Consider the following 15,005-nt stretch of genomic DNA (forward strand, 5'->3'; position numbering starts at 1 on the left):
TGTGGCGGCTGCCTTCTGTGACTTGTGTTCTATCTTTTATAGAGCTACGCCCCTTCCCTACCTTGGCCTCTTGGTGTTATTTGCTTTTCCTCTTCGCTCCACTTGTTCTGGTCATATATTGCTGTCTTTATCTACAGACCATCTGTTCCATGTCTATCTTTCAGTTCTCATTTGCCGCTTCATCCACCTTTTCCGCTATCCATTTCCCTCTCTTCCCATCTGCCCTCTTCTTCCATTTGTCTCGTTGGTATTCTCTTCCTCATCTCTCCTCACCCTTCCCATTCTTCCTGTCTGTGCTGCTCCACCCGTTCATTCATCAGCTGTCACATATCCTTCCCCTGTGACGCCATCGTGTCCCTACCGTCTCGTTTTTCACCTCTGCCCCGACTGCTGGCTGTGGTCGCAGCTCCCTCAGTGTGAGCTCTGACAGCTTCATCTCCGGTGCTGTGCCGACTGCTGCGGCAGAGGTGTTTGTGACGGAGGAGCGGGAAGCCCGTATTGACGACGACCGGCTGTTTTTCTTCTCCTCCACCGCCGCCGTCGCTGCCGCGGAGCCAGAGCAGGTTCTTTGTTTCTCCGCGGGCTCGTATGTCTGCCTCTGCCGGCGCATTGTTTCTTCATCAGAGCTTCCCGCTGTCGACGGCAGCCCTCTCTCGCCGTTCCCCGCATTCTCTGGCCGTCGTTTGAGCCTCTCGAGAGCCCGGAGCGCCGCCCTGGGGTGATCCTCCTCCCAGCTCGCGCACCAACGCTCCGCGCCCGCCCATTTGATCTCGTGCTTCGCGTTGATCCCTCCCAAACAGACAAGTAACACCCTGGTGGAGGAAAAATGCGCACGCTCTGATACCAACGGCTGTTTCATCATCGCCCCCGGCGGTGTGTGCGTGTGAAGTGCGTAACGCATCCGGGGGATGTGAGCCACGCACAGCCAGCGGCTGAGCTACACACGCACTCTGCAGCGTGCAATGCAGGTGCTAAATTTGTCTCGGATTCAAGGTTAAACATACCAACATCGGGGGCTGGATCTAACAACATTGATCACTGCGAGAGTGGTTACCACGAAGAACAGAGCCAGAGCCGTTTGATACTGCTTAGCGTCGGTCTTTTTCATTGCAAGTGCAGCGTAGTTGGTAGCTGTGGCATACTCCATTTCCTCCTACGAATTGTTTTCGTCTAGGCGATCAGTTTTCCTTTCCCTTTTTACGGTCAGCAGCAATTGGCGCAGTTTGCAGCGTCGCCAGCGCTCCTGGTGGCAGGGGCGGCTGCCGCTGGGCGGCGGCGGTCCGTGTGAACTCGTGTTGCCCCGTCCAGGAACACGGTGATGATCCGGCCTGAGTGACGGCCCATCGACGCCATCACCGCTCCGGCCGTGTGCCCCTGTCGGCGCCGACACGGTCCGCCGGCGCGGCGGCCACGTGCCGCCCCCGCCCCCGCCCGTGCGCTGCCGCCGCCGCCGCCGCCGCCCGGCGAGGGTTCGGCGCGGGCGCTCGGCAGACGCCAGTGGCTCTGCGGCAGCCGAGCGCGCCGCCGCAGCCGCGTCGTCCGTTGTCGGGATTAGCCGAGGGTGTCTCTCCGCAGATGTGTGGTGGTGAAGGAGTGATCTCCGGTGTGTTGTGGGTGCTGGTGTGAAGGAGGAGAGTGCCAGGATGAGTGCCGGACTGCGTACCGCGCAGGTCATTGACCTGGAGGAGCTGAACCAGTGGCTAGCTCAGCTGGAGGACGAAAATCAAGGTAGGTGACGGACATCCGACTTTTCGAAGGACTCTGGGTGGTAAGGTTTTCAGGGGTCAGAGAGTTCGAGATTTCCCCAGTCAGGCTCGATGTCTAGACACCATTTCACGTCTGGCGAGCGATCTGGCCTTATTTTCACGCCGCCCTGGCTCGGCGGTCTCCGTCGCTCCTCAGTCGTGTGTGGTTGGGTGGGCTCGACCGACTCCAGCATGGCCCAGCATGGCAGGCCGTTTGAGTTGAGGGCTGTGGTAGAGGATTTCACTTGATCTCGACCCAGTCTGCTGCATTTCTGACTGTGTGAAAAGGCGGTAAACCTTGTGTAGATTTTCCGTTTGCTTGGTAGGCTTTGGTCCCCTTATATAAGTTTGGTCCCTCAATTGCGGTTGGATATACCAAGCTGCTAACTAAAAGGCCATGATTCCATGATTGTGGCAGAGGTTTATTGTTCCAGGATTTCATGATATAATGTTCATCAAAGTTTGCGTCACTTTTAGTGACTTATTCTAAACCTCAGAAGATACGAGACATTTTACAACCTCACACCCGTCACCACTCCGATCCTCGGTGTCACGGCAATGGTCTGGTGCCAGCTCGTTAGTTGTGTTGTTCCGATGCTACTGACAGGGCTAACTTTTGGCGGTCGCCGGGGAAAAACTTGGCAGTCCTGCTGATCCCTTCCGTCGAATGAGATCTTCGCGAGCCGGGGTGTCTGCAAATGTTCACATTCGAGGTCGTGTGTAAACCTCTGAAATTCCAGGCGTGTTTGTAAAACTGCTCCAGTTTACACTGCGTCTGTGCGCGTCGGTCGACGGCTGTCGGCCTGATGTGGTGGCCGGCTCCGCGGTTCGACGAAGGTCGGTGGTGGTCTGCGACCCACTGGTAGCCGCGAGCTGTCGGCCTTGGTCCATCTGTCCGGCCGCGCTGCCAGTGACGGGTCCACCCCTCCCCTCGGTGCCCTCTCCCCGGCCCTCTCTAGTGGGGCGATGTGTGCTGGTATTGGCAGCCATCGCCGCCCTCATTAGACCCAGTGGGTCAGCTGATCGCTGACAGGGATGGCTGATCGAAGGTCGTTTTCGCCCTCTCCAGCTTAGACGAACGTCGCTTGTGACATCCCACAGCTCCTAAGAATTGACATTCCACAGCTTCGAGAGCGGCCCGCGACCGTTTCATCTCTGAAAGGCACGATAGTGGCGCTGGTAGTGCGATAGCGACTCTAGTACCGCAAAAGTCGCGCTTGTACCGCGATAGCCAGCTGGCCGGACGTGATAGCGGTGTAAGACATGAAGCTCTGAGAACTCGGACTGTTTGGCGGCAGGAGAGCTCAGGGGTACGGTGGGCTTCCTTTGACGGTAGAACGACATATTGAAGCATGTTTGACAAGGATTTGAACAACGATGACAAGGATAATGAACTGAGAATAGTGCGAGAACATGAAATGGTCAGGAATAGTCCATCGAGGTGAAACTGCGGTGGGAAAGGAAGGAAGAATCGAATGTCTTACGGTGCCTTGTGTATTATGCTGAAGCGAGGCGAAATTATTATCATACTTCCGTGACATCAAACCTGTGTTCACCCTAAATTGATCGGCGTTTCCATCAACTCCGTGTTCTGAAGGCGGAAGAAGTCGGCACCGTCTCACACCTTCAGGCGGCACTGAATGATCAGCCACCACCTCTGGTCCGGCGGGTCCGCCAACCGTTCCGCTCCGTTGACTTCACGGACTGATCCGCCGACCCCAAACTGGGAACGGTGGCTCGGCCCGGCGGCGCCGCCAAACGATTTCACGCGAGATCAGCGCATTCGACACGGTGCTAAATCCGGGAGCCGTTTGGTCGCTGTCCGGTAGCTGTCTGAATGGTTCAACGTCACCTGGGTGGCGAACAGGCCATGGCTGCCGTCTGAAAGCCTTCAGGAGCTGTGAAAATACTTTGGTGCCGCCTCAGTGCCGAATTGAAAGGCTTGCCGAGCTTCAACAGACCGTCCGCGGCGCGATCTTCGTTATTCCACTGGGAACCTGGCTCTCAGCTTTTACTATCATCTACGCTTTCATGGACCAAGTGGCTGCCTCATCATGAGGTTTTTAGATGGCACTGCTCTTATTCTCACTCATCTTTTTGATACTCTGACAGCATCTATTCACATCACCCTCGCCATTATGTAAGGCTCAGAAAGTATCCATCTACGGCTTACCTTGAACCTCAGCTGGTTAAGGACCTCGGCAGATGTGCCGGCTTCGCGGACAGAGGCTCCATCCGCCGACGTGTCAGTCCGCTCACGAATCTCCCCTGAACTGGAGCCCTTCTCGATAACATCTGCACCGGGTCCGCCCATTCAGAGACTCCATTTGGGGCAGCGCGCCGGCCGCGGGCGGAACAGACTTCGAGACACGACACAGTGTCGGGACTACTGGGGCTTGAAGTTTGTCCCTTGTACCACGAGCCGAGCACAGCTGGCGAGCTGGGTTGAGCTAATGACTTCCTTTCTGAGAGCGCACGTTCCGAGTCAGTCGTGACTCGTGAGTGACTCAGTGAGCCGTCCAGCGTGACTCCGCGTCTCACCGGAACAGCCGTGCTCACCAAGTGTCTCGTGAGTCAGTGATGTGCAGACCGTGTCGAACCCGTTGACCGTGCGCGCCCCTCCGTACCGCTCCGGTCGGGTCAACGGCTGGCCGGCTGGCGTGGCGTGGCTGGCCAGCTGTGACGGGTCGGGAATGGGATGGGTGTCTGGCGGTGACGCGTCCGCCGCGCACCGGACGGACCGCCGGACGTGGTGTCCGGTGACGTGCGGCGGGAGGAATGTCCCTCCAAAGTGCCGCAGCGCGCCCTCCCGCACCCCTCCCGTCGAGACGGCGTCTGAGGGTAAACAGCTGATTTGGACAGTGAAGGGGCTGACGCAGGCGCCAGAAAGAATTTGTTGATTTTAGCATGCCTCTCACTTTCCACTGAGTGGCTGTCTCAGTTGCTTCTCAGTGATAGCAATGAGTCACACCACTTACGGAATGTATGTATTCATATGCTCTGCATTGTTCGGAGGACGGTCAACTAAACAGATGGCTGTTTGAGATGCATGACACGCTGCCTGCGGGGCTGTGACCACCGTCTCGGGCCGCCACTGGCGCCACGGCGCTGGTGTGTCTTGTCGGAGCCTCAGCACCACCGGCGCTGTCGGCGGCGGGTGGCGGACGTCATCCTCCCTCACCCGATCGACCACAGCCACCTTTTTGCGCCGTCCTCGGCAGCTCGTTTTTGCCGCGCTGCCGCCGGCTGCACCTCACCGGACCGGCCTGCCGCGAGGGACAGCGGGTGTTCTCACGACGCTAGGGAGCCGCGGGGAGGCCACCGGAAGACACCTAACCCGGCGGCTTCTGCACGCACATGGCGGCGTGTGCCTCCTTGGGAGCGCTCCGGGGTGACCAGACTTCGGCGCATGAGGGGCAACAGGTGTGGGTTGGAGGGGAGTCGAGGCAGAGGGGAGCGGACGGAGGGAGCAGCAGGTGTCGGTAGCGAGGGGAGAGACCGGCCGAGGTGGTCGCGTGGTGCTCGGTTTGGTCCGGCGGCTCGCTCCGTCTGCACAGCCGTGTGTAGAGAGGGAAGGAGGGTCCGGCTGGCCGCACTTGCGTCTGTTTGTTGGCGGCGCCCCTGCTGTGGCCCACATGGGTCCGTGCTCGGCTAATGAGCGGGGCGCCCCAGCTGGGAGCGGCGCGCCGAGGCGGGCCCGGCACGCCGTCCGTCCCTGGGGACCCGGGGCTATATGGGGAATGGCGAAACCCAGACCATACGGAGCGAGGCTGACCACGGGTCCTCCATGGACACAGGGCTGCTGTGTGAAATGCAAACGTTTTATTTGCTGCTCAAGGTTCACGAGTAATGTTAGGCGACGGATGTGTTGACACATTTCAATACATCTGTGTTATATTTTTATCTACTGCCGACCCTGCTGAACCCTCGTTAGTGCATTGATCTCTCCATAGGACTGCCTTTTGCCTTAGGTGGAACCGTAACTTTTAACTGCCCGCTCCCGCCCGCCGGAGAGCACGTTAATTGTCCCCGAGACCGGTGTATGTGTCATTCCCAGCGACTGATCGGACCGTTTACAGCAGATAATGATGCCCGGGTAGTTGTCCGTATCGGGGACCGATCGATGTCTTACACGCCGGGTCGCGGCTCCGGGACAGTGCTCTCCGCCTCCAGAGTCACGCATCCATGTCCTGCGCCGCACGCATCCGTGTACCCTGATCACTCTATCACTTCAGTGTGGTCCCGCTCGCCTCTGCGTCCCCAGGTCGCGGTTCGCACAATGGTCGGTGCCGTGCGGCCACGCGGGTTGGACTATCACAGGGATGGCTGGATGGCTACTGGGAGGAAAGCTGTCTAACTTGCTGAATGCTTCCGACGTGAAGCTTTCAAATATGATAAAGTTTTTAGAAGCGCTTATGCCTGAAAACATTCTTTGTTCCTAGAGAGATTAGTGGAACATCATTTTCCATTGTTGATTCCTGAAAGTGATAGAAGAGCGAACACAGGTCTCCAGAAATTTATTGCCGTAATATTTTGGTTGATTTGCTTGGTTTATGATCCCTTGAATGTGACATGGTCTAGCTATTTTACCCATTTAGCCAGTGACTGAGTCAGATTTCCTTTTCTCCCTGACATGGAACGGCGTCGTTTGAAGTTTCTGGTGCGAGCCGAGTGGGGCGATCCGTTACCCCGTGGAACAGATTAGACCTTCCGTCGCCACGGCTCGTGTAGAGACGAGACTTGGGTGGAAACTTGGTCCAACTTTAATGGACATTGGACAGTGTGGACGAGTGACTCCATCTTCTGGCCAACTCATTGCTCCGCTGTCAGCGCTTCGTAGGGAGACTGGTTTCAGGCTGATAGAGCTGATAGCATATCCCAAGTTCGACGCGCTAACTTCTGCTAGTTGTGTTGGCCGTCTCCCGAACCAACTCACGCCACCCACACTGATTCACCGTGACGTCATAGGCATGCCGAACTGTTTGTAAACGTTTCAACTCATTTCGACGATCCGGTAAAGGTTTGGTTGAGATAACCTCCTGACGTGGGCGCGTTTCCACCATGCCTGCCAGGGCTGCGGAGGCGGCTGGCTGATCGCCGCAAGGGCGCTCGGAGGCGTGGCTCTGGCAGTGTGGCTGAAGGTGACGGACGAGCTTAGTTATGGTGACTCGACAACAGGCGGCGTGACGCTAGTGTAAGGTCACGTGACGCCGACGTGACGCCTGGGGCGCGCGAGCACCTCCCCCGCCGGCCCGTCGCTGCCGACACCGTCGACGTTTAGCGGTGCAGTGCACTCTTGACTGGCTGCACCGCGAACAGTGGCCGGTTGACGGGCCGCTGTTAAATGCAGCGCTTGTCCGTCAAGTGGCGTTAGGGTTCTGGCAGCGGGCCCGAAGCCGGTCGTTTCACCGTCAGCAGACCGTAAGTGCCGGCTCGTCAGAAAGGTTTCGACCAGCGTGCTTCACAGAAGCTGCAAAGGCTGGCTAAAGGTCATGACCACAAAAGGTTGTAAAAGTGCGCCAAGTGCTGAACTTTTTAGAAACAAAGAATCAACGTTTTAAGGGTGTGATTACCTCACTGCGAAATTACTGTTGATTGAATTGGTTGTCTGCCTAGTTTGGTCCATTGGTGATCCCAGGGAAACACTCCGAACGTATGAGCTACTCGATTTAAATTCATTGCCATTGTTCAAATGTCAAGGGAAAATCATGATCCTTTTAGCAAACGTCAGCTTGAAGGGTATTGCAGAACGTTGATAAGTGACCACGTATACTTGCTTCCTATAAGTTCGATTTATCTAATCGAGCGTTGCTCGGCGCGCAATCCTAATTCAAACTCACTGCTGCAGTTACCTTTTCACGGAAAGTCGTGATCGATCAGGCAGTGGCTGCTCTAGCCAATCGCAAACGGATCTCGGTCGAACACTGTCCAGTCAGGTTCTCGCTATGTTTTGAACGATTGAACAGCTTGCAGCTTTGACATGATCTTACTACTGCCGTGGTGCCAGTATCCGCACCTGGGGATACCCCGATGACCTGTGACGGCACCGCTTGCCATATCGTCCCTAGCGTCTGCCTTTTCTGGTCAGTCTACCCTGGTGAAAGCCGGGAGGAAGTGGACCGGCCGAATATGGCCGAACTCGTCCGGCTTGCCGTTGGACCGGACCACGGCTTGCCGTCGGACCGGACCACGGCTTGCCGTCGGACCGGACCACGGCTCGCCGTCGGACCGGACCACGGCTCGCCGTCGGACCGGACCACGGCACGATCGGTACGGTTGTGTGGTAGGAGGAAAACGCGGCACCCGACTACCCGCACCAGTCTGCCGCGGGACGCACCGAGCGCTAGGGAAAGAAAGCCGAGGATTGTCGATGGTGTGTGGTTGGACGGTGTAAAACTGGTCTTTGGTTTATAATGATTACCCAGTTGTATGGCTAATGGTATTTGCGGAAGCTTACAAGCTGTGGTGTCATGGCTTTTGCGCGTCGGTTGTTGACCCCGTCTTCCGGTCTTCGGAGACTCGGGGGATTTTATTAGATAAGGCTGAGGCTGGACGACACATCATGTGTTCCTTGCCCGATGTGATTCATTTCTCTACTTGCTTCACTTTTTCACCGAGACAGCAGTGTCTGCTATGTACTTTTGATGTCGGTGCCAACGTTGCCTACTGTGAAACCACCAGTGACCTCACGTAGTCTGCGCTACCTGCCCTGACTACCAGTTCACCGTGTCTAACCCAGATTACCCCGTCGGGCGCCGCGACCCGACCGGGCCGAAGCCGTGTCGGGGCGCACGGACCGGTTCGCGCGGCGCGTGCTACGGGTACCGAGCGAGCCTGCACGTGCCGCCCGATATCGCTCGGTGACCAGTGACGGGCTCGGTGAGCAGTGGAGTTTGACGGCTGCTTACCGGTTGAGCGGGCTGGTAAGCTGGTGAGTTTGTCGCTGTGGTTTGACCCATTGATCAACGTACGGTCCATAGCGCAGCAGCGGAGAAGGCTGACTGGCTGGACCATCACCACGTCGGCTTTTTAGGTTTTTTAGTCCAGAGAAATGTGGCTGGATGCCAGTCTGACTGGTGCTGGCGCAGTGCTGACCAGAAACCACCGACTTACGAGTGCAATGACCACTGGCCATCGGTCAACTCTGTGCGGTTGATCGAGTTCTTGCTGCGACGGGAGATATCCACCGAACATTGTCCTTACATACGCTGCGAGGCTGCGAGACTGGTTCAGCGTCTAGTCCCGTCCCGGCGGCGGCGACGCTTCCTCGAACCTCAGCCGGCACGGTGCGCTCTCCGCCCCGCCTGCCTCGGTCCGTGGAAAAACGCTGACTCCGACAGCAGGGCCCGGTCGCCTGCTCTGGAAGCTGTCCCGTTTCCAGCCCGGTGACTGCAGACTGTGCGCGGGTATGCCATCGTATTTATAATTAAGGAGCTATGTTATCTGGAATGTTAGATGACTGGTCCCAGTGGGAATGGTTCGCGGTGATATGAGTGCGTTTTTCTGAGATAAACGAACCGATGTCATAGAGAACCATGTCGTTGAAGAAGCCTTATCATTGTGTTTAGGCGAAAATTATGAAGCATGGCTATCGATAGCGCTTTATTTGTAAAATTGTTTATAATGTATCGGGACCAAAGCACCCAAATTAACTCAGTTTTCTATAAATATCGCCTAGTAACACAGCTGTGCGAAATGTGCGATCATTGTACCCACCTCATCTTGTCACAGTCGCAACAGTCAATGCTGTCTACATTGCTGATGATTTTGTTCGTGCCTCTTTCCCCGTCCCGTCCGTTTATCCATGCGATTGAGGTCCCCTGTCGGCTGTCTCTGTTGCCCTGGAGACATATAGGTATGCGTGACAGTCTACATTTCTGTCCTCTGTCTCTACCTTCATATCCCATATCCCCACACACTGGTCCCACATCCCCAAGGGACCAGACGTGACGACTGCGGCCGGAGACCGCGACAGTCACGTGTTGCCGCCTGGAATCTGCTTCACCGCAATGGCCCCAGCAACTCCACTGTATAAACAAAACGGAACATTCCATTATTATTACGCCCCAGCATGTGACGCAGCAATAAACACGTCGTCTCGGGTCCGTAATTTAGCTGTAAACCAGATGGCCAGACATTACTTCATGCAGACTTGCTCATGCTATGATGTTGCCAAATTTTCAATGCCGTAATATCGTAACGATGGTCAATAATCCAAATGCGATGTCTTGATAAAGTTAATGGGCAACGGTTGGCGTCTGGCGATGTTTTGATAAGGTCGGGTTTTCTATTGTTATGTGCCGGCCGATCGCCTGAATTTGCATGTGTTCTGGTATCACGCACGGGTCGAGGCGCATCTCAGAAGCGCCTTATGGGGCAGGTTACGGGGCTCGAGAGAGGTGACCAAAACAGGCGCTTGTGGGCGCGGGCGCACGGCGAGGTCCTTTGTGCGTGTTTACCTGTATTTGGTGGTTAAATGCCTTTCTAAATACAAGAGGAGAGAGTCTTCCGTTCACCCAGGCTCGGTCGCAGCAGGACCCTGATTTCGTAGATCTATGACTGGTGTCTCGATGAGCATCAGTGCCAATCTGGCGTTGATCTGGCTTGGAAGCATGGTGACCTGGTTGAGAAACCGGGCAATCTGTTACTCTGGGAAATGCAGCTTTGTTTAAAAGAAACGAGTGCGCCTGTATAATAAAGCCTCAGGACAGTCACCTTTTCTCGATTGTGCAAGATTACAGGACATTGGTGAGGGCAGTGAACACTGAGGTAGATTCCTCGCACAGTCGCGGTGGAATCGCCCTGTGCCTTCGGACATCCGCGATCAGAGCTGATCAGGCCAACCGGGTAAAGCTGTGTTGGCGTTTTTATTGATGCAGGATAAGATATTGAGACAGCTGACATTTAGCCGGTTTGCCTAGCCGTACTTTTCGGATAGTTGGTTCGTGATGTTTATCAGCAACTTGATCCTTTGAGCCTCCAAAACATTGCTCGGTTTTGCCTGCGCTCGCGGCTGTAGCTTTGTGCTTTGCTGACGGCGATGTAACCGCTTCGCTTGGTGATCGATATTATGCGGAGATTAGGCCGTACGGTGACTTTCATTGCGATCTGTCCTCTAAGTTCAGCAGCATCGGCGTCTCTTCACGATAAGGTCCGATATAGTGCTAACCGCTATTTAAAGTGTCATTTCGTGCCTTGTTTGCGTCAACTCTCAGAAAGAGGTCAGATAGTATGAAAGGCCGGATAAAAACCCAGACAGGCTTTAAGGCCGGACGTATCTCCTTATTCTTGGTATTCTCAGTCCTGCCAAGAAAGGCCGGCTGTGGTCCATTGTTGAGACTCCGTCCGGGACGCACGTTTCTGCAGTGGCCCCTGCAGCCCTGCGGCCGGCGCTCGGAACAAAGGACGGAAGGGCCCGTGAAACACCTTCATTGGCGGGGCAGCACAGCCCGGGGAAAGGTCAACACATACTTCCCCGGCTCTTGTACGGCTGTGCTGTTAGTAAGGATAGTAAGGACTGTTAGTAAGACAGAAGGACAGAAATCCATTTAAATTTCAACAGGTCCCGGGCCTCCCATTCCGGGGTGTCCTAAACGGGTCCTAACTACCCACTTATCCGCCCCATTTTGTGAGACTGCGCCAGTCTGGTGCTAACTGGCGTCTGGTAAAAAGGTGGACGTGTAAACGGCCGACTGGTCGGCGGGCCGGTGCTACTATCTGCCGGATCGCTAACACGCTAATTGTCAGGGCGCTCACCGGTGGCGCAATATCCACAGGCACTGCCGCCTGTGTCAGCAATTACAGGTAAAACGTGAGTGTACTTGAACAATGAACAGGCCACGGAACTCGCTTTAGTGCGTCTCTAATCTCTTTGCTAAGGATGGAGCGACAGCGAGGAGGCAATTTACGTGGGTGGTATTTCGTGATAAAAAGTGAAACTGGGTGGTTGGATGGGGAGAGACCGGCGTGGTTGGCTAAGTGACACCCTGTGTTCTCACCTTTTGCTCAATTTGGGTCAACGAAGGCCGAATGTTAGTGCTGTTACCGTTTGTACTCAGCAAAAAATGTATGACGGCGTCAGTCAGGGCTAGGTGTCGGCCGTGTGTCGGCGTTTGCTTTGTAAACGGACCTGCCTTTGTCTCTCCCTGCGTGCTTTTGGTCTGCGGCGCGATAGAGCTCACCGAGCCCCGTCCGGCCGCTCCCCCATGTCCTAAATCAGCTCAGTGGCTCGCTCTCCCTTTCCCTCGCGCACACCCACACTGTGCTCCCCTGTTCGCCATATGGCTCGCCCACCCCTCGTAGCGTGCCGGCCACCATTTGGTCCCGGCCAATTGAGAGCCACCTCTCGTACGGGCCGCAGAGCCGGCCTGTCATACAGCGATCTAAATTGATGGTGTGCTTGAACCCTACCAATGCCACCCGAGCGTTGTGTGGTAAATGTGCGGCCATGGCCGGATGAATTGTTCTGTGCTCGTTCTTAGTGTGGAGGTGAGAGACGATGGTGCAGAATTTCATAACCAACATTTCTGTAATGCGAAAACGTGTTCCTGCTGGGAGATCTTAGGATCAGATTTTTATACAGGATGTTCAACAGTGTTTGTCAGTTTCCATTGATAAGAGTTATCTGCGAAGCTCATGCGAAATGTATGTTGCCTTACTAGGACTGGGATATGAATTTTTAGATGCATCGCAGGACAGTTTTTCTCTTTTGTTTGCTTTGCTCCAAACGGAAACTTCCCCCGGAAATGGCGAGGCTGTTTTTCAACATCACACATGCCCAGAAAAGAAAGTTTGATTGCGATGTTGCATCCTGATGCTGAGAAGGGTCTGCGGTGCTCCATTTGTCTTCCGCTCGTTTGATATGATGTAGCGTGCATAAATAAAAGCCTTAGTATGTGCTAAAAGTAAGTTATCGTTTTTCATGATCCCCTGTCCTAACGAGACTGAGAGATCATGTCCATGCTTGGCAACGTATAGTGGGTCTGATAGTCGAGAGATAGCGCAAGCTTATTTAAAATGTTGAGTGTTGTCGGCGCACCAGGGCCCTCCCTGATATGTCCGATGTAACAACAAACAACCTGCCGTGAGCTTTACGGTAGCTCCGCCGGTGGAGCTTCACGTGTGAGAGCTGAGCTTCCATGTGAGCTTCACGGGAACTCATTTACGCATCGACTGACACCTCAGACTGTGTCACTCGATCACCGGTGACAGGCGTATGCCGCGCTGCCAAACGGACACACTGTCCGTCGCCTGTCATCCTCTAATTGCTCCGGCCACTTGACCCGGTTGGCACCTGCGCCGAGCGCCTGTCTCGAGTGTCGAACGGTGACGGGGGCCGTGACGTGGTGAGCGGCTACTCTGGAGGCCTAGCGTGGTTAGTAGGAGCGATGATATGTAAATAGTGTCTGAATGAAACACAACGCTGCTGTATGATTGCCAAATAATCAGCTGGTTATGAGGCAGCTCATCGTCAGATAGCTTTCAAAACCAGCTTTATTGATAACCATGAAAACATTTGAGATTTGTAACCATCGCCTACAACATAAGGTTCCATCAGTTGTTCGTGTGTGCATATCCACGCCTGCGTTTGTCATCATTTGAACCGTTCCCCAGGGAGCTCGCACAAACTCCCGAAGTCTGTCTCGGCCTCCGATCCCTCTGGGACCACACGCACAGACCCGCGGCGGCGGTCCGGGCGTTACTGGGTCGCGCTCGGCTGATTTGTGCTTCTGGCACCGAACGCTGACACCCGGCTACGTCCTGAGCCACTGTGGCTCTGCAGATGGCCCCTGGGACTGCCGGGACGTCCGTACGGCTGCGTAAGGGAGAAGGAAGAAGGGGGAGCCGGAGCGGGATGGGTGGGTGGGGCTCCTTTGTGCGGTACTGCGTTCCTGAAGAGGTGGTGGCTCAGTGCGTGCGTCTGATTAAACGATATCGATGTGAATGGAAGAGGAATTATGACTGCTTATGGGTTATGGTAAATGCTCAGTCAGACACAATGATGGCCTTTCCCTTCTTTGAAATTGAACTGCCCATTGACGATCAGCCGCTCGGCTCGCTGTTGGAGGCTTGAATGAACAGCAGGACCCGGTAAGGGCCGCCGGTGTCTGGTACCGCTGTAAGGATTGTAAATCTGCATCAGGGCGCCGTTTGGCATTAATCGATCGTTCATTCGCGACCTTTGCTTCTGACAGGCCCTGGACGTTATTGGCACTAAGCCGCCATAGCCGGCGGATTACGAGGAGCCGGATGGTTATACCATTGGTGCCCGTGCAGTGGCCGAGTTCGCGCAGCGAGTGTTTCGGCGTTCAACGGTCCGATCGGGGTCAGACAGCTTCGGGGATGGTTGGTAGGAGAGCCCTCAGAGAGGTGCTGAGGTGTATCAATGTCCGACATCGAGCTGACGCTGGCCGGGATCGAGCCCGGAGTGAGACGCACTGCAGAAGGGAGTGTTTGCGTTAGTTGACGTGGTGGTCATTTGTACGTCAGCGATACCCGACAGACTTCTGGTAATGTTATCGACTGGCAGGACGCTGGCTACTGCATGTGTGATCGTTAGAGAAGAGACAGGTGTAGGGCGTTGGTCAGATGTCTGTCGAGTTGACCGACAGCTAGCTGCCTTGACGACATCGGGCGCCGTGATTTGAGCATAGCGCCAGCTTTTTTACAGGAAGTGTAAAGATCTTCACCTGTGCACTAGATACTTTGGAGCGTGGGGGTGGGGAGGCATGCTCGCGAAGAACGCCCGACGTATGTCAGGCGCGCTTTGCGTACGCGCGGCACGCACTTAGCGCACGTGCGGGCGGTGTGCGCAGCTTCTGCGTGGGCTCAGATGTCATTGATAGCAGCCGGGTCGTGTTGGCTGACCGCTTTCACTGCCCGAGATGGGATGCCCGCCGCCTGACGATGAGTTTTGTCCTCGGGGGACGCGGCTCGTCTCGGTGTTGTCTTACGGTGCTGAAGAATGGACGAAAGCTGATCGCCTGTGGCGAGGTGTCTTTTCTTTTCGTGCTATGAAAGCGTTTCACAAAGTCGCCCATCGCTAGCCCTGAAGTGCCTGTTGAGCATGTTGGGTGTCAAGGATTACCGTGTTTGTTCTTTTCGTTGCACGGATTTAAGAGTTTCTGCAGCCGTCTAAGTGTTCGGTAACTGGTGATGTCATCCCATGACATGACACCGAATAGATAGCCTTGTACTGCTCATTTCCCGAAGCTTTACTGCCGGAACTGATGTCCGACCAACTGATAGTGGCTTTGCTTG

The 15,005-nt window shown here is 55.3% G+C and overlaps 1 protein-coding gene across 3 annotated transcripts in view; it reads left to right on the forward strand.

The window, feature by feature from the left end:
- The first annotated feature begins 1,496 nt into the window (after positions 1-1,496).
- Positions 1,497-15,005, forward strand: part of LOC122386598 (disco-interacting protein 2-like) — a 73,829-nt gene continuing 60,320 nt past the window's right edge. For 2 of the 3 annotated variants that reach the window (XM_043375929.1, XM_043375931.1), the window contains exon 1: positions 1,518-1,728. In XM_043375929.1, coding sequence (XP_043231864.1) covers positions 1,644-1,728 — 85 coding nt within the window. In that variant the 5' untranslated portion in view covers positions 1,518-1,643. Of the gene's footprint in view, positions 1,729-15,005 lie in introns of all 3 variants that reach the window. The other variant, XM_043375930.1, reaches the window with a different exon arrangement.

This window comes from Amphibalanus amphitrite, unplaced genomic scaffold (assembly GCF_019059575.1).
Source record: "Amphibalanus amphitrite isolate SeventyFive unplaced genomic scaffold, NRLGWU_Aamphi_draft 000257F_arrow, whole genome shotgun sequence".
Lineage (NCBI taxonomy): Eukaryota > Metazoa > Arthropoda > Thecostraca > Balanomorpha > Balanidae > Amphibalanus > Amphibalanus amphitrite.